This window comes from Odocoileus virginianus, chromosome 1 (assembly GCF_023699985.2).
Source record: "Odocoileus virginianus isolate 20LAN1187 ecotype Illinois chromosome 1, Ovbor_1.2, whole genome shotgun sequence".
Lineage (NCBI taxonomy): Eukaryota > Metazoa > Chordata > Mammalia > Artiodactyla > Cervidae > Odocoileus > Odocoileus virginianus.
In genome coordinates, this window is record NC_069674.1 from 102392718 (window position 1) to 102418443 (window position 25726).

General features: G+C 37.0%; 1 protein-coding gene across 12 annotated transcripts in view; it reads right to left on the bottom strand.

The window, feature by feature from the left end:
- The window catches only part of AKAP9 (A-kinase anchoring protein 9), a 163040-nt gene that overhangs the window by 36776 nt on the left and 100538 nt on the right, over positions 1 to 25726 (bottom strand). For 11 of the 12 annotated variants that reach the window (XM_070471720.1, XM_070471707.1, XM_070471727.1 and 8 more), the window contains 3 exons: positions 22562 to 22788; positions 3392 to 3554; positions 2324 to 2536 (listed from right to left, as the gene is read on the bottom strand). In XM_070471720.1, the coding sequence (XP_070327821.1) occupies positions 2324 to 2536; positions 3392 to 3554; positions 22562 to 22788 (603 nt within the window). Of the gene's footprint in view, positions 1 to 2323; positions 2537 to 3391; positions 3555 to 5647; positions 5909 to 22561; positions 22789 to 25726 lie in introns of those variants that run through there. The other variant, XM_070471758.1, reaches the window with a different exon arrangement.

A 25726-nucleotide genomic window follows, 5' to 3' on the forward strand; every position in this document is an offset into this window, starting at 1 on the left:
CAAATGACCCCTTCAAAGTCCACTTTCACTACAAGGAAACAAGCAAAATCTAACCAAATTCAAAGCACAGAAATAACTCACCTCAGGCAAAAATCAATCCATTCAAAACGTGTAAAGTCATTTTTATATGCATACACAACACACAAGAAAATCAAGTACTGTAAATCTTTAACCAAGGTCAGTAAGAGTTACCGAAAAGAAATATAACCAGAAGAGTTTCCTGTTAGTCTTACTCCTTATTTGATCCACATTCCTGAGTTAGTCTTACATGTTCACATGTATGTGTATCAAGGAAAAATTGACAAGTATGAGAGGCAGTGTGGTGCTTAAGCACAAAGACTGTGGGTTAACGTCCTAACTCTACCACTTCTGATATTTAATATGATGTCCTTCAATTTCCCTGTATGCCAAATGGGAACTAGTAACAGTACTGATCTCTGAGTTATTTCCCCACAATAAGTTAATATATATCAAATAAGTTAATATATCAATGTGTGAAAAACAGTGCCTAGACTATGGTAAGCACTACATATAAGTGTTAGCTATTATTATTATTAATCATACAATAATGAACTTTATACAGCAAAGTAAAACAATTCTCTAATGAAGAAAATGGAATGAATATAACTCCAGAGTCTTTACAGTAACTGGTCTGTCAACACTGTACTCAGGATTAGGAATCTACAGAAAGCAGCTTTCCTTTTAAAACAACCAAAAAGTAATCAACCAGAAAGTCTCTTCACTAAATTTCATTGATCCTGTTGATACCACCATGTTATATACTGCTTTAGAAAAGAATACTGTGAAAAGTCATAGGTTGTAAGAACTTAATATATTCATTAAAGAAAAAAAGTGTTTTAATTTATCTTATATTGCCTACCACTATTTCATCCATTTTCTTGACAAAAATGAAATAGTCTTAAGCTCTGTGGGAATAATATGATGATGGTCACTATGAATCTCAGTTTTTAATTCCAAATTTTTATTTTAAGAAAAGTTTTTTTGTTGTTAAAGAGAAAAACGTGTTAAGTATGAACATAGCAGCAAAATTAGATATATGTTAGTTGACTGAAAAATCCAAGGGTCACCCAATGGCCATGCAACTGTGTAAACACACCTGCTCCAGGCGCTGCATCGACTGCAGCATCTACTAGTCCTATTAGGAAAAAACACACACACACACACAACAAAACATGGTGATTTACATGTCAGCTATTTCCTAAAACAGAGTAATACATACACACACACAGAAAACAACTAGGAACAAAAGCTGAACATACTGACTGTCTGGTTACATTTTGAGATGTAGCCATATTCCTTGAATATTTTACATGCATGATACACATACTTTGCACATGAAAAATGCCAACCCTAAACCTGAGTTAAACAAATCTGAGTAACCAGAAAAGCTTCACCATATTATAAGAATGTATGTTGTATCTCTAAATTGATAAAATTTAATTAGTAAAACTACACATTTATAATTCTAACTGCATGTATAATATAAAGGTTAAAGTGAAAGTCGTTCAGTCATGTCTGACTCTTTGTGACCCCATGGACTATATAGTCCATGGAATTCTCCAGGCCAGAATACTGGAGTGGGTAGCCGTCCCTTCTCCAGGGGATCTTCCCAATCCAGGAATCAAACTGGGGTCTCCTGCATTACAGGCAGATTCTTTACCAACTGGACTACCAGGGGAGCCATAATATAAAGGTGAAAGGATATGACTAAAAGGATTTAAAGTTCCATTGTTACAAAGACTGACACCTATTTTTTAAGCCACTAATTACCTAATTTCTCATTTAAGAAAAGATTAGAGGTTATCTGTAAACTTATTTATTCTTTGAACTCCTGCTTATATTCAACTAAATGTCAGCCTGCTTCTAACAGCCTTTTCAATCTATTATCTTGCAGGCTAAAATCCACCCCATCTGCTCACTACTAGTGCATGATCAGTGCTCTTAGCTAGTTAATCCAGGCATACATTTTGCTGCCTTTCTGCAATTGAAAGAACTAAATCTCATACAACTTAAAAAAAAAAATCCCACTTCATTATATCCAGCTTTCTCTTTAGGCAGAGGTTTGAGGAGAAACAAAGAATTATCTTTCCTATTAACATATGCCAAAGGAAAAAGAAAAAAAAAACACAAAAACCCAAACCTGATTCCACATGGTTGGCTAATAAGACAATTACCAGTAAGGCAGATTTTCTTATTATTTTTCAATCCCTATATAAAACATAAATAATGGCACTGAAAGGGGGAAAAAGAAGTCATCCTGAACTTTTAAGGAATGTTTCATGTAAAGTCGAGAAATACGTACGCTGTTCAACAGGGCCTGCCCCTGCTTTCATAGCCTCCTTCTGCCTCGACAGTAATTCTCTTTCTTCTTGGATCTGCTGTTGCTCTGCTTCTAGTTCTTGTAATCTATTACCTGCACATAACAACTCCTGCTCAAGACGATCTATTATATCAGTTTTCTCCTGAATTTGCCTTTCAAAAAGTGTTTTCTCATCTGCATAGCCATCAATGACACCTATAAAATAAAATTAACAAGAAATGCAATTATTATTTCAAATTTTACAATTATATATTTATATAAATAAAAAAGGTATACTGTTGGCAAATTTTAAATCATTTCAGCCTATTAAAAAGCTTAAATCAATTTGCTGCTGCTAACAGCAGCAACTATAATATGTTCAATACAGTCTTCTTATTAGCCATTGTGTTTAAATATGAAATTTCTCTGAATTTTCTATTACTTGTTAAGCTAATTTATCACATCATGTTGGTGTAACATATTTTTTTAAACAGATAGGTTCCTGGAAAGCTTAATATAAATCGAACGCCTGTGAACTGAATCACATTTTAAATATACTAGAGAAAGTTAATACTTTAAGTGATTCTAGAAGCCTAACACCCACAATAGCATGGCACGATATAAATAGCAGGGGGCTTCAGAGGCTTAAAGCCTGGAATCAGCATTTAAAGGTGACTTTGAACAATTTATTAGTATCTCTGTTCCAGTTCCCTCATCTTTAAATGAAAAGAGCTGTCTTAGGATGGAGGGATTATGGTAGCAACTCACTATCATTCAATTTTTTATTTTCTAAAATTTTAAATACTTTCATATAATTCTATTAAGTACTTTCATAATTAAAAACTATGTAGATATATAGTTTTAAAAGCTGCTTAGAGGAAATTCGAAGACAAGCTAAAACTATTTTTCAATGGTCATGTGAAATTAAAAGTATATAAATTCCGGTTAAATGTTAAAAAAAAAAAAAAGAAATTAAAAGTAGATTGCTGGTTTCCAAACTTGGCTTGCACCAAAATCTATCTTTAGACTTGAAACGTCTCCATCCTCAGCAGCCAGCGGCAGGGCGCTCACCCTCGGCCTTGCTGAGCTCCACAGCCAGCTGCTCCCGGGCCCTGGACTCCTCATGGAGGCGCTCTCGCAGCTCTTCTTGGCACCTAAGGGACTCGCTCACTTCTTGTTTCTGTCTGAATGACTCACGCATCAGTTCTGTCTGTGTCACTTTTGCATGTTCCAGCTAAACAAAGAGGGAAAGTATACATGAAGGAAGACAAACTGTTAAGAATACCAGTGCCATTCCTCATTAAAACTTAAAAAAAATTGTTTTTAATGAAAATATACTGTTGAACTGTAGTCATTTAATATTTCTACTGTATGCTAATATTAGTAGACAGTGCAATTCAGTAGATAGATTAGCTGTGTACAACAGATGTACACAGAGATGTATCCTAACTTTACTGAACAGAAAAAACTGCTTCTTACTGCTAGCACCTGCTTTTTCTGTTTTTACTGAAACAACTGTAACGGGGAAAACTGAGCTCAAATATTTCTAGTACTTAATATTAACATTATTAAATTAAAAAACATTTACCACAGCATTTTAAAATTTACCATAGAAAATAGACTTTAGAGTTACTAAACAAGGCTTTCGTGGTAACTTTTTGTTGCTGGATAAATCAGCATCTATCTTAACTATTCTTGTTTTAAATATCACTCATAACTTATTACGTGAAAATAATATGAACAGACATTTAAGTCATAATGGAAAATTAAACACATTTTAATCACAATATATTTTCTAAAACATCTCTAGTAATATGCTGTTACCTCAACAAAGATAAAAATTCATGTATATATATTTTTACTTCTGACTGGCAAAAGATTATTTTCCTTTAATGTGGATAACCAGTACATATTAATTTTTAATATTAAAAAGTGACCATAAAATATGATTAAAAAATATGTTAAAAATAAATCAACTGTTTCCACATGTAATTTTTTCTGTACATTATAAAATGGCTGCCTGGTAAATATATGAATCTCTAAGAGTTCACAGCTAGAATTAATGAGGAAACCAGTTTTTTCCTTCTTCAAATTTACTATACAAATATAATACACTTACAACAAAATAAATACTTCCTTTAGAAAAAATTTTAAAGTATACTTCTATGTTCTATTTCTTGACAAGGTATAAAATTTCATTAAGATGTGTTTAAATATTACTGCAAAACCACAAGAAATATTAGTAACTTCAATTTATAAAGCAAAACAAAAAAGCTGGCAGGGACTAAAGTACAGTAGATCTAGCAAATAAATTTCATTTATTATAGCAGAGAGCACCAACACCTTATTGGAATAGAGATTCCTTCAAATATTTATCTAAACATTTTAAATGTTAAAAAGTCTCTCCTATCCAGGTAAAGTACAGTTTATTCCTAATATTTATATAATACCTATACCTAATTATGTGAAATACATAAAAAATATATTCAATATTTTCAAATAATTTAAAAACTACATTAAAAGTACTTATAAACAGTTAGTAAATATTTTGTCACTTTAATATATAAAAGATTCAAGGGAGGTAATGAAACTATTCTGAAAGCATCTGAAATATAAGGTAGTATACCGTCGTTAAAGCCATGAAAGGCATTAAAAGGGCTGCATAAATCATTCACACGTGAGTAAATCATTCACAACATTTAAAAGTCAAATGAGCCTGAAAGACTAACTATGCTAAATGCCCGTAACACTGTTAATAACATACATTTCACATAAAAAGTAGAAAAAGTAGGTATTTTCTCACAGGATTAGTAGGCAAATTAAACACAAGTTCCTTAGGCAGTTAGCAAAGAAACTGAAGTTAGAGTCCGGGCTTTCTTTTTCCTTCTCTGGAACTAGAGCCAATGTGCCCAACGACTGGCTCAATGGCCATTCCCTTAGCTGTCTCAGGTAAGAGAACGCCTCTTCCCTCAAATGCAGCCAGCCTGCTTTTATTAAGGACCGGCGTCACAAACACGGAGAAGTAAGATTCTTAAGGACCAGCAGGGTCTTTTTAAATAGCTTGTCCGGCATGGCAGAACTGAAATATTATCTCATTCAGCTTTATGGAATTAAACACATAGCCAAGCTGGGGCTTCAGGACGAAATTTTGCCCTTCAATACGTTAATCATTACAGGATGAATGAACCAAACAACAGGAAAACAAGATTCTATTCCATTTACCCTTACCAAAGACATTTAAAGTTCATTTCTCTTTATAGCTTTTTTCACTAAATATATAAAAAACTGAAAACATAAAACTATAAAAAACCAAATTTTTATACTTACTGAATAAGGAGGGGTAGGCAAGGAAATTTTAGAAATAAGCTTTAATATGTGCCCATTTCTTTTATGAATAATATGAGAAATAGAAGTATTAATAATTACTGAGTTATTTTCATCCAAATGTTCACAGAGAGGAAAAGGATGTGGTAAAGGTACTCGGGATTCAACCTCATAAATGTCTTCATCTTGTTCTTCCAACCACGAGTCACTAAGTTTCACAGTTGCCAAATAGGTCTTGTAAGAATCCATTCCAGCAGTTGTAGCTGCTAATTTTCCTCATTTGCTTTAGCAGTTTTCCACTACACTAAAAAGTTCTGTTTACTTTATAAAGATAGACCACAACAGTATGAAAACTTTTCTTTAGCACTATCAAATAAAAATTAATTCATACAACAACAAAAAACCCCACAAATAAGAAAAACTAGGTCCCCACCAGTCTTCAGCAAAACAAAACAATGAAACCAGAACAAAACAAAAAGACAAAACTAAAAACAAGTAAACATGTTTTTAATTAGAATAATGAATGTTGAAGAAAGAAAGAATGAAAATATAAATATCTAATTAGCTAAGCAATAAAAATGCTTTCGCTATCAAATATGTCTGTGGAAGTAAAAGCCTTCCCAGTAAAACCTGGCAGGGAAAGTCAAGTTTGAAGTCTCCATAGAAGCAGTCTTAAGAAACGTAGTTGCTACATTATTTCCCTTGTTCTTGCTGCTTCACTCAACGCTCTTCCGAACTGAGGTATTCAAATAGCCTCTCATGCTGAGCCAAAGTATTCTAGTCAGTGTCCCCCGAGGAAAGGTCAGAACAGAGGGTGTGGTTTAATGTCTGTACCTATAGGTACACTGACAGGTGGAATCTGAATTAACACGCCCAAATAAAAGCCTGCCTAACAGGATCCAAGTTCCACGTCAGAGCTCTGAAAAGGATATTTAGATAAGTTTATAATGCTTCTAAGATAAGCTAGTGTTTTTCCATTCCATTAAAAAATGGTTTAATTTAAAAATGTAAAATCAAGAAGGTCTGAGTCCACATTATCAATCAGTTCTTCAACTATATCCAGTAATTGTAACTCTTTCTGGAAAACTAAGTATTTCCTCTTGATATTTCCTTAAAATAATACTCATTCTTTTGAGTAGTCATTAAAACTAAATATAGACAGTTCGGTTATAACCTATTTCTACACTGAATTATTTACATAGTAGTTGTTAAGGAAAAAAAAACCCTCTTTTAAAAAGCTGCATTGTATAATTTACAGTAGCTGATAACTATACTCCTTAAGCTACACTATGAACTCTGACTAAGACTTAACAGCACAAGTTGTATATAATGGCCTTCTGGTAACTTCAGAAACCTGGACAATAGTGAATAAGCCAGTTACTCAGAATTTTAAAAGCTGAACAACATGAAAGTTGTTTTAAATAAATGAAAAATCTTTCACTGTGGTGACTTTTCTCTACCCAGTAACTAAATATCCTTAACTCACAAAACCTTATCTGCTATGGGAAAAACCCACACTAAACCAAGCCTACCAACAAAAACCCATTTTTATAGCCACTTTCACTACACAAAATATCTTCAGAGGAGTCAATACCCAAGCCCTTCAGTCGGTTAATATTTAGGGCAGGGAAAATGAGATTTTCTACAAAAGCTCAGAATCTATAGTGATATGGTTTGGGATGGGGGAGGAGCACTGCTGCCTAGAATTCCAGACGAGGCAATGACAAATTCCTATTTATTATGATTTCTTATATGAGGGCTCCAGTTAGTTTTGAGAAGACACCTTAACATCTGTACCAGATGGAGATACAGCCCTACAACTGATGCAGCTGAATCTGACTTTCTTGGAGCTTCAGCAGTTACAAAATCATCAATATCCTAGATTTTTCAGCTTTACGAACTGGCTGGACCCTTGCTCAGCATTTCAAACACCTCTCAAACTACTCTTTCTCAGCTCCTTCTGCAAATTACAGTTTACTTTGATAATCTGGTGCCCAATTTCTCTTTATTTGAAGGAAAAAAAAAAAACAAAAACCCCTGAAAGTAAGACATATCCTTTTATAAAAAGAAATATTTAGATCTGGTTTCCTTGGTGTGTATGCCCAGAAGTGGGATTGCTGGGTCATATGGCAGTTCTATTTCCAGCTTTTTAAGAAATCTCTACACTGTTTTCCATAGTGGCTGTACTAGTTTGCATTCCCACCAACAGTGTAAGAGGGTTCCCTTTTCTCCACACCCTCTCCAGCATTTACTGCTTGTAGACTTTTGGATAGCAGCCATCCTGACTGGCGTATAATGGTACCTCATTGTGGTTTTGATTTGCATTTCTCTGATAATGAGTGATGTTGAGCATCTTTTCATGTGTTTGTTAGCCATCTGTATGTCTTCCTTGGAGAAATGTCTGTTGAGTTCTTTGGCCCATTTTTTGATTGGGTCATTTATTTTTCTGGAGTTGAGCTGGAGGAGTTGCTTGTATATTTTTGAGATTAATCCTTTGTCTGTTGCTTCGTTTGCTATTATTTTCTCCCAATCTGAGGGCTGTCTTTTCACCTTGCTTATAGTTTCCTTTGTTGTGCAAAAGCTTTTAAGTTTCATTAGGTCCCATTTGTTTATTTTTGCTTTTATTTCTGAAATTCTGGGATGTGGGTCATAGAGGATCCTGCTGTGATTTATGTCGGAGAGTGTTTTGCCTATGTTCTCCTCTAGGAGTTTGATAGTTTCTGGAGAGGGAGGTGGGAGGGGGGACTGGGATGGGGAATACATGTAAATCCATGGCTAATTCATTTCAATGTATAACAAAAACTACTGTAATGATGTAAAGTAATTAGCCTCCAACTAATAAAAATAAATGGAAAAAAAAAATCCAAAAGGCAACAAAATGAAAAAAAAAAAAAAAAAGAAATATTTAGGTCAAGGGAAGAACTAACTACAAAGAAAAAAGAGAAAAACTAGGAGGAAAAAAATCCTCAAAAAAGCAGCAGATTAAGATGACTCAGAATGGGGCAAACAGCCCTCACAACAAGAGTACATTAACTGATGGCATGATGCATGTCCAGAAAGGTGACCCTGAATTAAAATGATTCAAATAACAGTATGTTTGTAACAGAGTGCAAAACAGCTCTCCCCCAAACAGCATATTAACGAATGGTATATTACATATACTGATGTTCAGATAGGTGACTTGAATTGGAATAATTCAAATAATATATTCTTTTTCTTGAAATTTTAGAAAGCACAAAACATCTTTTGCAATCAAAAACAGTTAAAATAATTTCAATTTTTAAGAGGCCACCCTTTTAATTTTCTAGACTAGCTCATCATACCCTGGTTTCAGGTAATCAAGATTTGCAATATACGTTTGAAGGCTATTAATCTGTGGAACAGAGTTATGTTTAGCTTTACTTTAATTATACAATGTCAAGCCATTTAACTTTTTTCCCCAGAAATATTTCCCTCAACTTGTAAAACACTTCTGTTGCTCTCTTTTGTATTTATTTTATTTTTCTAAGTTACTTAAGAGAGACTAAATCCTGGCTACAATACCCTGACAGAGCCCTGACTGATGCTTATAAAATGCACAAGAGGAGCAACACCTAACAGCAAATGTATTTCAACACTTCAGTATAGCTTATGTTTAAAATGTAACAAAATGGTTTGGTTTTTTGTCATAGCAAAATGACAAAACAAAATCTTAACAGTGCTACTGTTTCATCCTCAGAAAAAGGCTCCTTTTTGGAAAAAGTATAGAAACATGTACCTTAAGTTCCATCATTCTAAAAAATTATTTATAAGTTCATGAGAGTAGCCTATAATAAAAATCTTTCTTTGGTAGTAAAAATTCCTCATTCATTGTTTTCTTCTAAAACCTAAAGGAATCTCTTGGTAAATAATCTCCTACGGCTCTAAACTACTTCTGGATTCTAGAAAACTTTAATTGCTAAAAGACTATTTCCCATAGAACAGACTGATTCCTATTTGTACTTGATCCAAAAATAAAGAATCTGAAACCACACTCTCACAGATAACTTTTCTGCAGAACCACAGACTACTAAATAAAGACAAGGTTAAATACATTAACTTTCTAAGGGCTTCAGAGTAACCTCTGAGCACTTTTACTCCTAGTCCAACAACAGTTATCCCAACCTGGGACATCCCCGGTGGTCCAGTGGTTAAGACTCCATGATCCCAGTTTTTTAAGGAATCTCCACACTCTTCTCCATAGTGACTGTACTAGTTTGCATTCTCACCAACAGTGTAAGAGGGTTCCCTTTTCTCCACACCCTTTCCAGCATTTATTGCCTGTAGACTTTTGGATAGCAGCCATCCTGACTGGCGTGTCATGGTACCTCATTGTGGTTTTGATTTGCATTTCTCTGATAATGAGTGATGTTGAACATCTTTTCATGTGTTTGTTAGCCATCTGTATGTCTTCTTTGGAGAAATGTCTGTTTAGATCTTTGGCCCATTTTTTGATTGGGTCATTTATTTTTCTGGAATTGAGCTGCAGGAGTTGCTTGTATATTTCTGAGATTAACCCTTTGTCTGTTGCTTCGTTTGCTATTATTTTCTCCCAATCTGAGGGCTGTCTTTTCACCTTGCTTATAGTTTCCTTTGTTGTGCAAAAGCTTTTAAGTTTCATTAGGTCCCATTTGTTTATTTTTGCTTTTATTTCCAATATTCTGGGAGGTGGGTCATAGAGGATCTTGCTGTGATTTATGTTGGAGAGTGTTTTGCCTATGTTCTCTTCTAGGAGTTTTCTAGTTTCTGGTCTTACATTTAGATCTTTAATCCACTTCGAGTTTATTTTTGTGTATGGTGTTAGAAAGTGTTCTAGTTTCATTGTTTTACAAGTGGTTGACCAGTTTTCCCAGCACCACTTGTTAAAGAGGTTGTCTTTTTTCCATTGTATATTCTTGCCTCCTTTGTCGAAGATAAGGTGTCTACAGGTACGTGGATTTATCTCTGGGCTTTCTATTTTGTACCACTGACCTATATTTCTGTCTTTGTGCCAGTACCACACTGTCTTGATGACTGTGGCTTTGTAGTAGAGCCTGAAGTAAGGCAGGTTGATTCCTCCAGTTCCATTCTTCTTTCTCAAGATACTTTGGCTATTCGAGTGTGGAGATTCCTTAAAAAACTGGAAAGAGAACTGCCATATGGCCCAGAAATCCCACTCCTGGGCATAAATACCGAGGAAACCAGATCTGAAAGAGACATGTGTACCCCAATGTTCATCGCAGCACTGTTTATAATAGCCAGGACATGGAAGCAACCTAGATGCCCATCAGCAGACGAATGGATGAGGAAGCTGTGGTACATATACACCATAGAATATTACTCAGCCATTAAAAAGAATTCATTTGAATCAGTTCTCATGAGATGGATGAAACTGGAGCCCATTATACAGAGTGAAGTAAGCCAGAAAGATAAAGAACATTACAGTATACTAATGCATATATATGGAATTTTAAAAGATGGTAATGATAACCCTGTATGCAGGACAGAAAAAGAGACACAGATGTATAGAACAGACTTTTGGACTCTGCGGGAGAAGGCAAAGGTGGGATGATCTGAGAGAATAGCATTGAAACATGGATATTATCAAGTGTGAAACCGATTGCCAGCCCAGGTTGGATGCATGAGACAAGTGCTCGGGGCTGGTGCACTGGGAAGACCCAGGGGGATCGGATGTGGAGGGAGGCGGGAGGGGGGAATCGGGATGGGGAACACATGTAAATCCATGGCTGATTCATGTCAATGTATTGCAAAAACCACTACAATATTGTAAAGTAATTAGCCTCCAACAAATAAAAATAAAGGAAAAAAAATGGAAAAAAAAATTCAAATCTCTAAAAGAAAAAAGAGAAAAAAAGACTGAGTGACCCAAAGCAGAGGGCACTGGCTCAATCCTGGTCAAGGAACTAAGACCCCACACGCTGCACAGCATGGCCAAAAAACCAAAACCAAACCAAGACTCACTTTAACACAAATGATTAAAAACAAAAACAAAATTATCCTAACCAATAGGAACTATAATAGGTTGAATACAAGCCTGAATATATGTATGGTAGCCTGTCTCGGCAAAAGAGAAGTGAAATCCATCACAGAAAATATATTATTACATGGATTTGGACATACAATGGGGCAAATCACTTGTGAAATCTAATACATAAAGTAAAACATTCCTCACAGATACTATGAAATCAGACTATAAAGGTAGACATCCTGATACTTCATAAGGAAAATGATTACTTATTATTTATTAAAGTAAGATACATCTATGGAAACTAAGTGAAAGTGAAAATGTTAGTTGCTCAGATATATCCAACTCTTTCCAACTCCATGGACTGTAGCCTGCCAGCTTCCTCTGTCGATGGGATCCTCCAGGCAAGAACACTGGAGTGGGCTGCCATGCCCTCCTCCAGGGGATCTTCAAACCCAGGGACTGAACCCAGGCCTCCCACATTGCGGGCAGATTCGTTCCTGTCTGCGCCTCCTGGGAAGCCCATGGAACCTAACGCAGCCTCCAAACTTAAAGCTAAGTATAAGGCTTAATTACGATTTTCCAGTAAAGTTATATAACATATAAAACCAAGCCAGTTTTTTTAAAAAAGGAAAGAAAGAACCGTGAATATTTGAAAATATTTACTTATATGATCGGGTGTTTTCATTGAAACTCCTCCCCAACACCAAACAAAGGCCCACAATCCCAGACAATAATCTCTCTCGCCATCTTAAAGGCAGTTTAATCCCTCTGACCCAAAGGCCACATGTTCCCCTTGTGTTCTGGATTCCACCTTCTCCCACCCCAATGATCTGGCTTCACAAGGCCCATTCCCTCCAACCTGCATATTCTACTTTTCCATGGCTACTCAACATAAACATCTGAACCTTAAAAAAGCATCCTGCCCCTTTCAACTGTTCTCCTGTTTTCTTCACTGCCAGGTGTCATGAAATTGCTGTCTCTATTTCTCCAACTCCATTTCTGTAACTGTCTGAACTGTGAATTCCTCCTCTATCAACTCCACAAAACTGTTCTCATGAAGGTCACTGATGACACCTATATTGAAATATCCAATGGACACTAAATTCTCAGCATTCATTACCTTTCCATGGTATCTGACAGTTATCGAAAATCACTCCTCATCTGGCTTTTAAGACACTATTCTCTAAAAACAAAAAAAGACATTATCCTCTTGATTTTCCTTGCTCATTCCCTCAATCTCTTTTGTAGATTGATATACCTTTATTCCCTTTTAAATCTCAGCACTCTACCAGCACAAAAATTTAGTTCTCTACACTCTTCAAAACCATAATTTCAAATGTTTTTAAAAGTGATGCCAGAACAGACTTTTGGACTCTGTGGGAGAAGGCGACGGTGGGATGTTTCGAGAGAACAGCATCGAAACATGTATAGTATCTATAGTGAAACAGATCACCAGCCCAAGTTGGATGCATGAGACAAGTACTTGGGCCTAGTGCACTGGGAAGACCCAGAGGGATCGGGTAGAGAGGGAGGTGGGAGGGGGGATCAGGATGGGGAATACATGTAAATCCATGGCTGATTCATGTCAATGTATGACAAAACCCACTACAATACTGTAAAGTAATTAGCCTCCAGCTAATAAAAATAAATGAAAAATAAATAAATAAAAGTGATGCCAACTTCTAATCTAGTCTCCCAAACTCTAGACTCTAGAGAGTATCTTTTCCCTCTATGCACTCTAAAACTGCACTCATTATTCATTTCTTTTATATCCCCCAACTCAGTAAATGAAATATACCAATAACTGACCTGGTCAAGGATCTACGTGTGGTTTCTTTCCTCTTCCATTCCTTATCCCCTACATCCAACGTCACACCAATTTCTTTCAAATTAAACTTCCTACAAGTTTTAAAATCACTTCCCTCTTGCCCTAACTTGATTTCTACCCCTTTCACTTGGAATATTTTAACTAAGAGTCTCCTGTTTCTGCACATTCAGCATCTCTCCTCACTCTTTTCCTGCCCATCTATCCACCACATTGCTACAAGAGGAAATCCCTCTAAGACACAAATCTGAGAGTATTTTTCTACCAAAAATATTTCAGTGATTCCCCACACTTTTCAGCATAAACTTAAAACTTTTCAACTCAGCCCTCAAGGAACACTGTGCTGACCTCTACAATCCTTCTACTCTCTGCTCTCCACATCCCATCCTGGATGTTCTTAACACAAAACGACCCACTATCCTCAAACACATCATGCTGGCTTATGTCAACATGCTATGCCCTTTGACACAAATTTTCTTCTTGACCTACCCATTTAGTTTCTACTAGTAAATCTTTTCCTTAAAAGACTCATTTTCCCTTGAATTACGATTTTACCTTCATTACTTCATGCAAAGATGGGCTCAATAAAGGACAGAAATAGTAGGGACCTAACAGAAGCAGAAGATATTAAGAAGAGGTGGCAAGAATATACAGAAGAACTATACAAAAAAGATCTTCACAACCCAGATAATCACAATGGTGTGATCACTTGAGTCAGACATCCTGGAATGGGAAGTCAAGTGGGCCTTAGGAAGCATCACTACGTACAAAGCTAGTGGAGGTGATGGAATTCCAGGTGAGCTATTTCAAATCCTAAAAGATGATGCTGTGAAAGTGCTGCACTCAATATGTCAGCAAATTTGGAAAACTCAGCAGTGGCCACAGGACTGGAAAAGGTCCGTTTTCATTCCAATCCCAAAGAAAGGCAATGCCAAAGAATGCTCAAACTACTGCACAATTGCACTCATCTCACACGCTAGCAAAGCAATGCTCAAAATTCTCCAAGCCAGGCTTCAGTAATACATGAACTGTGAACTTCCAGATGTTCAAGCTGGATTTAGAAAAGGCAGAGGAACCAGAGACCAAATTGCCAATATTCGCTGGATCACTGAAAAAGCAAGAGAGTTCCAGAAAAACATCTTTTTCTGCTTTACTGACTATGTCAAAGCCTTTGACTGTGTGGATCACAATAAACTAGAAAATTCTGAAAGAGATGGGCATACCAGACCACCTGTCCTGCCCCTTGAGAAACCTATATGCAGGTCAGGAAGCAACAGTTAGAACTGCACATGGAACAACAGACTGGTTTCAAATAGGAAAAGAAGTACATCAAGGCTCTATCTTGTCACCCTGCTTATTTAACTTATATGCAGAGCACATCATGGGAAACACTGGGCTGGATAAAGCACAAGCTGGAATCAAGATGCCGGGAGAAATATCAATAACCTCAGATATGCAAGATGACACCACCCTTACGGCAGAAAGCGAAGAAGAACTAAAGCACCTCTTGATGAAAGTGAAAGAGGAGAGTGAAAATATTGGCTTAAGGCTCAACATTCAGAAAACTAAGATCATGGCATCTGGTCCCATCACTTTGTGGCAAACAGATGGGGAAACAGTGGAAACAGTGGCTGACTTTATTCTTCTGGGCTCCAAAATCACTGCAGATGGTGACTGCAGCCATGAAATTAAAAGATGCTTACTCCTCGGAAGGAAAGTTATGATCAATCTAGACAGGATATTAAAAAGCAGAGACATTACTTTGTCAACAAAGTTCCATCTAGTCAAGGCTATGGTTTTTCCAGTGGTCATGTACGGATGTGAGAGTTGGACTATAAAGAAAGCTGAGTGCAGAAGAATTGATGCTTTTGAACTGCGGTGTTGGAGAAGACACTGAGAGTCCCTTGGACTGCAAGGAGATCCAATCAGTCCATCCTGGAGGAGATCAGTCCTGGGGTTCATTGGAAGGACTGATGTTGAAGCTGAAACTCCAATACTTTGGCCACCTGATTCAAAGAGCTGACTCATCTGAAAAGACCCTGATGCTGGGAAAGATTGAAGGCAGGAGGAGAAAGGGATGATAGAGGATGAGATGGCTGGATGGCATCACCGACTCAAAGAACATGGGTTTGGGTAAACTCCAGGAGTTGGTGATGGACAGGGAGGCCTGGCGTGCCACGGTTCATGGGGTCGCAAAGAGTCAGATACGACTGAGCGACTGAACTGACTTGACTTCACTAAACTTGCTCTCGTCAAGTAAGCAAGGTGCTCCCCTCACCCACCCACCCTCAACCACCTGCATTAGATTTCAGAATCCACTCCTCAGGCTGTAAGTTGACCTGTCAGCAGTAACTGACAGAATGATTCACTCCTTTCATTTCCAAAGGGCAGAAAAAGTGCCTGTCAAGAGCATGGATTCTGAAGTCAGTCTGCCTGGCTTCAATTTCTAACTTACACCTAACTTATAAGCCTGAGCAAGTTCTCTGGTTTCTATGCTTCTGCCCTGCACCCCTCCATCCCCTCAGTCTCTATTTAACAGGGTGGTCAAAGTGATCTTTTTGAAAAATGTAAGTGAGATCAGTTACTGAAAAAATCTCTAATGACCCAAAGCTGGAAACCTATATGTTCTTTGGATAAACAAACTGGTTCATACTCCTCGGCTCTCAAAAGAAACAAACAATTAACACACATAGATGAATCCTACATGCATTTTGTTAAGACAATGAAGGCAGACCCAAAGAATGCACAATGCATGATTTCATTTATGACACTCTGGAAAAGGCAAAGTTATAGGGACAGAAAGTAGCTAGTAGTTGCCAAGAAAAGGGGGTGGAGGAGGGGCTGACTATGAAAGAATGGAGGAGCACCAGGAAATTTTGGGGAGACGGAACTATTTTGTATGTTTGTGGTGGTAGTTACATAACTATGCATCTGTCACAACCAAAAGAACTGTCTACACATAAAATGAAATTTATTGTATGTAAAGTTTTTAAAAAATTAACCAAAGTGTCAGGGAACCCAAAATGGAATAAAAACTGCAACAAATGATCATAATTGCACTAAAAATGAACAACAAACCCACACTTCAGGGGTAGGGAGAAAAGATTTAACCTAAAATACTCTGAAAAACAGTACTTTCTTTACTGTAAGGTTAAAGACAAAGAAAGTCAGTCAGGTCAGTTCAGTCTCTCAGTCATATCCAACTCTTTGCGACCTCATGGACTGCAGCACACCAGGCTTCCCTGTCCATCACTGACTTCCAGAGCTTGCTCAAACTCATGTCCATCAAGTCAGTGATGCCATCCAACCATCTTATCAAAAACAGTACTATACACAAATATCATACTCTAGTTAGTAAAACTGTTTCTCCCAGGGGTATAGGTTAGCAACTGCAAAATTACTTTATGGGTATGTATGGGTATGAAATTACTTTATAGGTATACACGGTTAACAAGTAAGTAAAACTACTACAGATAATGAGGGCCTGGTCTCTCATCTTTGGAGAACAAAGTTACAAAGGAAAGGGGAAAGGGTAGAAAGAATGCTGTGGTAGTAGCTGGGAACTGGAGCTATCAGAATGAACTTATACTTTTATTATATATACAAACAGATACAGAAAAAAAATAGATGCAAACTGTTTTTCAAACTGTCTGCTGAGAGGACCATGACACCTTACTAACAATAAGCACATGTAGCACCCAGGTCTTGGTTTCAAAGTATCATTCTCTAATAAAGGGAACTTCTAATAAAATAAAATTTCCCTGGAGAAGGGGTTGATTCCAGGGTTCGGGAAGGGAAAATACAAGATGGGCCTAGAGACTCACAGTGTGAATGTTCAAAGGAGGAAACACTAAGGAAGTTCCCAAGAGCCAACCTGAAAGACTTCTTCATGTCAAAGCTAGAACAGAACTATTACAGTATTTGATTATAGATAACCCATTGAAAAAATGAATAGCTATGAGTCCATACGAGACCTGATTAGTTAAAATAAATGTGAGTGAAGAAATAGCTCTTACAGAAAAATTCCAATCAATAAATGAAGAATGATGAATGATGATCGAAAATCACTACTAGAACATCACAGTAACAACGGTACAGGCAAGATCTACCAATGGATGCTAAGACTAGTGGGTAGAAGTTTAAAGAGAAACAGGATATTTGCATAGTATCAAAGTACTTCTCCCAAAATATTTATTAATTACAAGAGGAAAATAATAATAGAATGAAGAAACCCAGCATATACCACAGTAATTGGGATTAACAGCACTAGTAGTAAGACATGTGCCTTTGAATTTGGGACACAGGGAAGGGCACGTTCCTTCTGTGGTATCTTTTTAAATGCATAAGCTTCATATAATCATAAGAAAACATCAGACAAAATCAAACTGAGGGACATTCCACAAAGTAACTGGCCAGTTCTTCTCAAATGTCAAGGTCATGCAAGGCAAAGCAAGATTCAGGAATAGTCAGTCTGAAGAAGAAAAAGACATGACAATAAATGCAAGGTGGGATTCTGGAACAGATCCTAGAACAGAAAAGGACACTAGTGGGAAAACTGGTAAAATCCAAACAGCTTATAGTTTATAGTGATGCATCACTTTTCATTTCTAAGTTTTGATAATTATGGTTACACAAGATGTTAACATTAGGGAAAATTGAGTGAAAAGCACATGGGAACACTTGGTACTATTTTTGCATCTTTTCTGTAAGTCTAAAATTATTTCAAGGGCTTCCCTGATGACTCAATAGTTAAAGAGTCTGCCTGCCAATGCAGGAGACACAGGTTCAATCCCTGATCAGGGAAGGTCTCACATGCCGCGGAGCAACTAAGCCATAACCGCTGAGCCTGTGCTCTAGAGCCCGGGAACTGCAAGTACTGAGCCCAGGTGCTGCAACTACTGAAGCCCGTCCGCCGTAGAGCCCATCCATGCTCTGCAACAAGAGAAACCACCACAGTGAGAGGCCCGTGCAGAGCAAGAGAGAGCAGCTCCTACTCGCCACAACCAGAGAAAAGCCTTCGCAGCAACAGAGACTCAGCACAGCCAAGGATAAATAAAATTTTTAATTATAAAAAATAAAATTACTTAAAAATAACAAATTAAAAAATTGTGCCCAAAGCCTCCACATCTCATTATGAATTAAACTCCAAGCTCCATGTGCTCCAGTCCACAGGTATCACTGACCTTGGCTCCCACACTTTCCCCACTCTTCAGTTTCGTCTGCATGGGCTTCTGTCAGCCATAAACAGAAGCAGCACTGGACCACTCCAGGGCCTATACTCACTACTCCTTTGCCTGAAACATTCTTTCCCAACTTACCTACTGCTGTCTCTGCTTGACTGTCACATTACCAGAGAGGTCGTCCTTAACGTTCCTATGTAAAATGTCCTCTCCCCCATCACGCTCTCTCTCTCCTATTTTATTTTTCTTCACAGCAGGTATCACCATCTGGCATATAATGTTTATTTATCACCAGGCTCCACCAGTGTACTGTTAGGTCTATGAGACTAGAGACTTTGTTCATTTTGTTCAATGCTGTAGTTCCAGTACCTGGAAGAGCAACTATTATATACAAGGTGCTCAATAATGATGAATGAGTGACTCTTCTCAAAGCATCATGCCCTCCAATAAGCTTTACTTGTTCTCACCTCACCCGAAACTTTCAGATGCTGCTCTCTTTTTTCTAGTCTCAGGGTACCCTATGCAAAGCTATTTACCTGAAAGTCTCTTTCACTGCAAAAAAGGTACCATAGCAGTGTCAGCTCTGTTTTAGATTTTTATGACAAGTTTAAAAAAAAAAAAAATCAAGATAAAAGGGAAATACTCCATTATGAAGAAGAATCAAATAATGCCTCATTAAAAGGGAAATAGAATACTAGTCATTTCACAAAGACAACTATCCATTATTTTGGAGTTAAAATAATTGATAAAAATATTCATCACGTTCAAAATAATTTTAGTTATTAATGAGAATATCATGAAGTCAATGTCTTTAAACGTCTCTCATGGAAAAGCAGTAACTGAATTAAATTTTAAGAAAAATTTTCAAAGTTTCATTCCCACTGCCTTAAAAATGTAACTCATCTAAGAAATATCTAATTTTTATATTAAACATCAATAGCTACTTCAATCTTTCTATATAACAGGTTATTGTTAGAACTGCTCAGAATTCTGCGAGAATCCTGTGGCTATGATGATAACTCCTAGGTCAGCGGTTCTCAAGCCTCAGTCTGCACCGGTGTGGCCTAAAGGACTTGTGCAAACAGGCTCTGGGGCCCCCTCGCTCAGTAAGCTCGGGCAGGCCTGAGAATTTACGCTCCGAGCAAGTCTTTGGTGGTGCTTGTGTTGCTGTTTTGGAAACTGCACACCGAGGACTACTTACTGATCTAGGCAAAATTTTTGTGCTCTATTCAGCAATATTTTAACCAAAAAGATACCAAAAAATCTACATGACATATTGCTGCTTTAGTACTTGACAAATTGAGAATAACCAGGCTCCTAATGCACCTCAAGGGGCCCGCCCTGGTCACACAAGCTCATGTGATAAGTTGTAACCTTAGCCTGGGAAACAGTGCTTCAGGTGGATCTCCCACGCTTGCCTATTGACAGTGTTAATGGATTATGGGAACGTTTCTCTTCAGTAGCCTGAAAGAACAAGTCCAACCACTCATCACTTCTGATTTATTTACCCTGGTCTATTTACCCATGGAGCTTGTCAAATGCCAAATATATTGCATTAACAAGACTGTCCATAAATTACAATGGGTATCAGGCAGTAGCAAAAGTATTAACAGAGCTCATGACTGAGGTCAAAGTATTTAATAGTGGTCAGAAAAGGAAAAGCATTAACAGCTGTTTTCATGGCATAAAAGATAAATACAGAAATTAAATACCAATGTGGCTGAAATAAGAAAAAAAATCGTGGAAATTCAGTACAGAATTATCTCTACTACATAACTTTCACAGAATAAAATAAATAATTATGATGCATACACATTCAAGCATTAAAAGTGCTGAAAAACAACAGCTGAAAATGCTTAAAGTGGCGCAGCTGACTTAGTGGAGTAGCATGTTGTTTAAGCGGCTTACACATAAGCATTCTAAAAGAAAGCCAAACCCAGAACTTAGGTTAGTTTTGTTAAAGACTTCAAAAGATATCAAAACTTAGTAGAAAATATGTATTTTAAAACTGTAGCTGCATTCATAATTTCAATGCTTGAGCTTGAGTTGGCTACACCTGAGGCTGATAAAAATGTAATAAACATAATTCTTTGATACAAAAGTATAATTTAATGTCTTGCCAAGTTAATAACACCGTGAGGCTGGTTTTAATTCATGCCATTTACTTAACAGCACTCAGGATGTTGAAATGAAAAATAACTCATTGTGATTATGGTGAAGATGGGACCCCAATCACTCTTTGTGTAAACAGTCATTCTTTCTGTTTGTCAATATACAAAGATTTGAGTTTTCAGGAATACCACACGTTTTTTAGTTCTTTGCAGATGCTCAGGAAAGTTTATGAGTTACTGAAATAAAGGTTTTTCAATCCTTATGTAAAGCAAGCTTCAGAAAAACAAAAAATTACCCAAACAAAACAATTTCTTCTATATCATATTTCTATCTCCAGAAACATTTCTGAGACCTACTTAGCTGCATATGAGTACTTTAGATTGTTTAGACAATCAAGGTACAATCCAGAAGTTTAACAGTAGATACATGACGATATATTCCACTGGCCAATCAGTAAATTCTCACTGCAATGTGTGGTAATGTTAGGGTTCTTCTGCTCTCAAAGACAGAGCCCATACTCTGTCACAGAAGAAAATTGAGACTGTATTCCAACAAAGAAGAATGAATCTGAGGAAAACTCTAATAGCTGAAAACTATTAGGAGTTAAGTATTTCATTGGAAATATATATTGCTTTGATAATGCCTTCTTAGTTTAATGCCAGTAGCAAATTACCAAGAGGGGAAAAAAATAATGGATTGATAATGATGTTAACCAAACAGTAGGTGGTTAACAAATTATTTCAACGGTCACCAAATAAGAGATGACTCAAAAATTAGTGTATAATCACTGACTTAACATAAAAATAAATGAATCTTGCATTAAAATATATACAACAATATTTGTCAAACTTGATACATCTAATAGTCAATGCTGCTGCAGAAACAGAATGATATCTTGAAGGAAAAAAGTGGCATCAATGGAGCCCAGACATCAGCAGAAACAAGAGATCAAACATTCTTTCAGCTGCTCACCTTTTGTTTGAAATGCACATGGATTTAGAGCACACTGAATAAAGGTATCGGTGAAAAAAGTAATACTGGCCCTGCAGCTGATGACAACGAGGCACCCATCTGATTAACAGGAGAGCTGTGATTCTACACGCAAATTAAATATTTAAAAAATACATGAAATTTGTTCATTTTAAAACAGCAAATAATTTTTAAAATTCTGCATAGAGTACTTAAGAGACACTTATAATACAGGGTGTAAACATTTTATAGACAAGGAAAACTGCAAGTTAAGGTATAAATACAATGGTATATACTCTTGAAAGTTCTATGAAAATAATACTTGAAGGTAGAAACTGCCCTGCATTCTAATTACCTACAAAGGTAGTAAAGTGAGGTATTCTAATCATATTTGTAAAAAGAATGCAAAAATCATGAAGAAGTTGTGGGTTTGATTTGTTGTATTTAACAGTACTGTTATAACATGTGTGAGCAGATGGTTTATTTTAGCATATCCTTATACTATTCCTTCAAATAAATATATATATTATAATGGAATACTTCATACACTGGTAAAGTCAAAACCTCTTTTGATGTTAAAAAGGTAATGTGTAGTAAGTCTAGAAAAATCTGAAAATTAAAACATTGAATTTTAGAATTTAATATTCCATCAGTATATTATATTAACTCTTACCATTTGAAAAGATGACTACTGATACAGTATTGGTCGTCACAAAAACAACAAATTATTAAAGGGAAACCAAACTAGATTCCTGTGAGACACAGGAGAGAAAACTTTTAGTTGTAGTTCCTCAACTTAAAAGGAACTTCAAACTCAGTGTATATTAGCAACATAAGGAGGTTACCTGACTACTAGTTTCACTTATGGCTTCCAGGAGTTTTTCAACTGCTGCTTGTAGTCGAGAGCTGATATTCAGCATAAGTTCTTCATTTTCAGGGTCTATTTCAGGTCCAGTGAAGCCACTCCTCACGAGCCGCTGTGACAGCTCTGTTCCTTCTTCAGTTACTTTGGACCACATGCTACTGTCATGTCTTGGAATGTCACTTCCAGAATAAGAGGGTATAGATTCATCTGTAATCAGAATTATTTTGAAGGTATAAATCAATTATAATGAATCATTTTAGTTAAAAACAAAAATTACAAAATAAAATCAAATTAAAACTTGAAATCACTGGAATCAAAGTGTTATTAAGATAACACTGTAACAAAACAAAATAGGCAAATGCAGAATGTAGTATTATTTGATGACCTACCAGGTATAAAAATGGGAAGAATAATGCTATGCTAACAGGGCTTTGCATAAATTAATACTTAGAGTTAGTAGTTTTCCTTTGATAAAAAATTTTAAAATACCTTTCAATAGATATTTACTAAGTGCCCACCGTGTAGGGTTTACTAAGTTTTGGAGATACAAAGGTGGCAAGATGTGGTTCCTACCCTCAAGGGCATTACACACAAGTGTAATGAGAAAACAAATATTTAAACAACAACACAGAAGGAAAACACTGTGCAATGGGATATTCCAAGTGTATGGAAAGATGGAAGTGGTTGGTTCTGTGTGGAGAAAACACTCTGATTTCTGAGCACTATACTGGGCAGCAGCATTTGCTTGGCTAGACAGTAAAAGGGACTAAGACCTTTTTGTAACTGGTCACTCCCAGGCGGCTCAGTGGGTAAAGAATCTGCCTGCAATGCAGGAGACGTGGGTTCAGGAAGATCCCCTGGGGGAGGGCAAGGCAACCCCTCCAGTATTCATGCCTGGAGAATCCCATGGGCAGAGGAAGCTGGAGGGCTATGGGTCCAAAGGGTTGCAAAGACTCGGACACGACTGAAGCAACTGAGCATGCAGCTCGAATACCAGGAAGAGGTCAGACTGACAGTCCTAGTCTAAGTTGTGGCCTTATGCTTCCACACTGGTCTGTTTTCTAATGTAAAGAAAACTCAGTTCACATGGGCAGAAGAGAAAGCTTTGTTAAGTGTTTTCCATAAACTGAAATAAAAGCATAGGTTATTTATCACTTCCATGGAACACGGTATTCCTCTGTGGCAGCTTGCTACAATCAAACAGTGAAATTTCCTGAAGAGGAACTATCTATTCTTTTATTAATGTGTAGCACATATTCATCAGTTACTGTGCAAAATTAACAAATTAAGAGCAGAAAAAATTTTAATCTCCAAGGCACTTGGAGTAAACATTCAATTCGATACAATCACCCAGGAGAATAAGAGAATAAGAGCTTTAAAATGTTTTGCTGAAGTAGCTGGTGCCATATGGAAGACTCTCAATCTCACGCAGTAAAAATGTCAGATGCAGTTTCAGATGAGATCTGAAATCAGCACAATTCAATGTTCTCTAAGTACCTCCTCTGTATAAGTCACTGGCTGAAGAATCCAAAACTGTATTTCAGAAGACAACTTAAAATGTTTGCTCTTATGTAGTGGTGGTGGTTTAGTCACTAAGTCGTGTCTGACTCCTGCTATTACATGTGCTGTGTGCTTAGCCACTCAGAAAAAGTTAACAAATTTACTTTTAACTTCATGGCTGCAGTCACCACCTGCAGTGATTTTGGAGCCCAAGAAAATATAGTCTGTCACTGTTTCCCCATCTATTTGCCATGAAGTGATGGGACCAGATGCCATGATCTTCATCACTTGAATGCTGAGTTTTAAGCCAGCTTTTTCACTCTCCTCTTTCACTTTCATCAAGAGGCTCTTTAGTAGTTCTTCACTTTCTGCCGTAAGGGTGGTGTCATCTGCATATCTGAGGTTACTGGTATTTCTCCCAGCAATCTTGATTCCAGCTTGTGCTTCTTCCAGCCCAGCATTTCACATGATGTACTCTGCATATAAATTAAGTAAGCAGGGTGACAATACACAGCTTTGACGTACTCCTTTCCCAATTTGGAACCACTCCGTGGTTCCATGTCTGGTTCTAACTGTTGCTTCATGACCTGCATACAGACTTCTCATGAGGCAGGTCAGGTGGTCTGGTATTCCCATCTCTTGGAAAAAATTTTCCATAGTTTGTTGTGATCCACAGTCAAAGGCTTTGGTGTAGTCAATAAAGCAGAAGTAGATGTTTTTCTGCAACTCTCTTGCTTTTACTATGATCCAGTGGATGTTGGCAATTGGATCTCTGGTTCCTCTGCTTTTTCTAAATTGAGCTTGAACCAGTTCTTGGTTCATGTATTGTTGAAGCCTCACTTGGAGAATTTTGAGCATTACTTTGCTAGCATGTGAGATGACTGCAACTGTGTGGTAGTTTGAACATTCTTTGGCATTGCCTTTGGGACTGGCATGAAAACTGACCTTTTCTAGCCCCGTGGCCACTGCTGGGTTTTCCAAATTTGCTGGCACACTGCGTGCAGCACTTTGACAGCATTTAAAGCAGGAAGTCAGGGGACACCTGGAGTCACAGGCAGGTTTGGCCTGGAGTACGGAACGAAGCAGGGCAACACACTGGTCACAGCAAGCACCCTCTACCAACAACACAAGAGGAGACTCTACACATGGACATCACCAGACGGTCAACACCGAAATCAGACTGATTATATTCTTTGCAGCCGAAGAAAGAGAAGCTCTATACAGTCAGCAAAAACAAGACCGGGAGCTGACTGTGGCTCAGATCATCAACTCCTTATTGCAAAATTTGTACTTAAATTGAAGAAAGTAGGGAAAACCACTAGACCATTCAGGTATGACCTAAATCAAATCCCTTACAACTATACAGTGGAAAAGACAAATAGATTCAAGGGATTAGATCTAATAGACAGAGTGCCTGCAGAACTATAGACAGAGATTCATGACACTGTACAGGGGGCGGTGATCAAATAAAAACTGAATGTATTGATAATAGGGCCTAACAGTTTATAAATACTCAATGAGTTCGAAATGACCTTAGAATTCAAAATGAGTTCAGATATTGTATAATGTATATTACAAAGTCACTAAATAAAATTAATGTAGCCTAAAAAATGAATGATATTTTTGATGAAACAAGAAATATTAA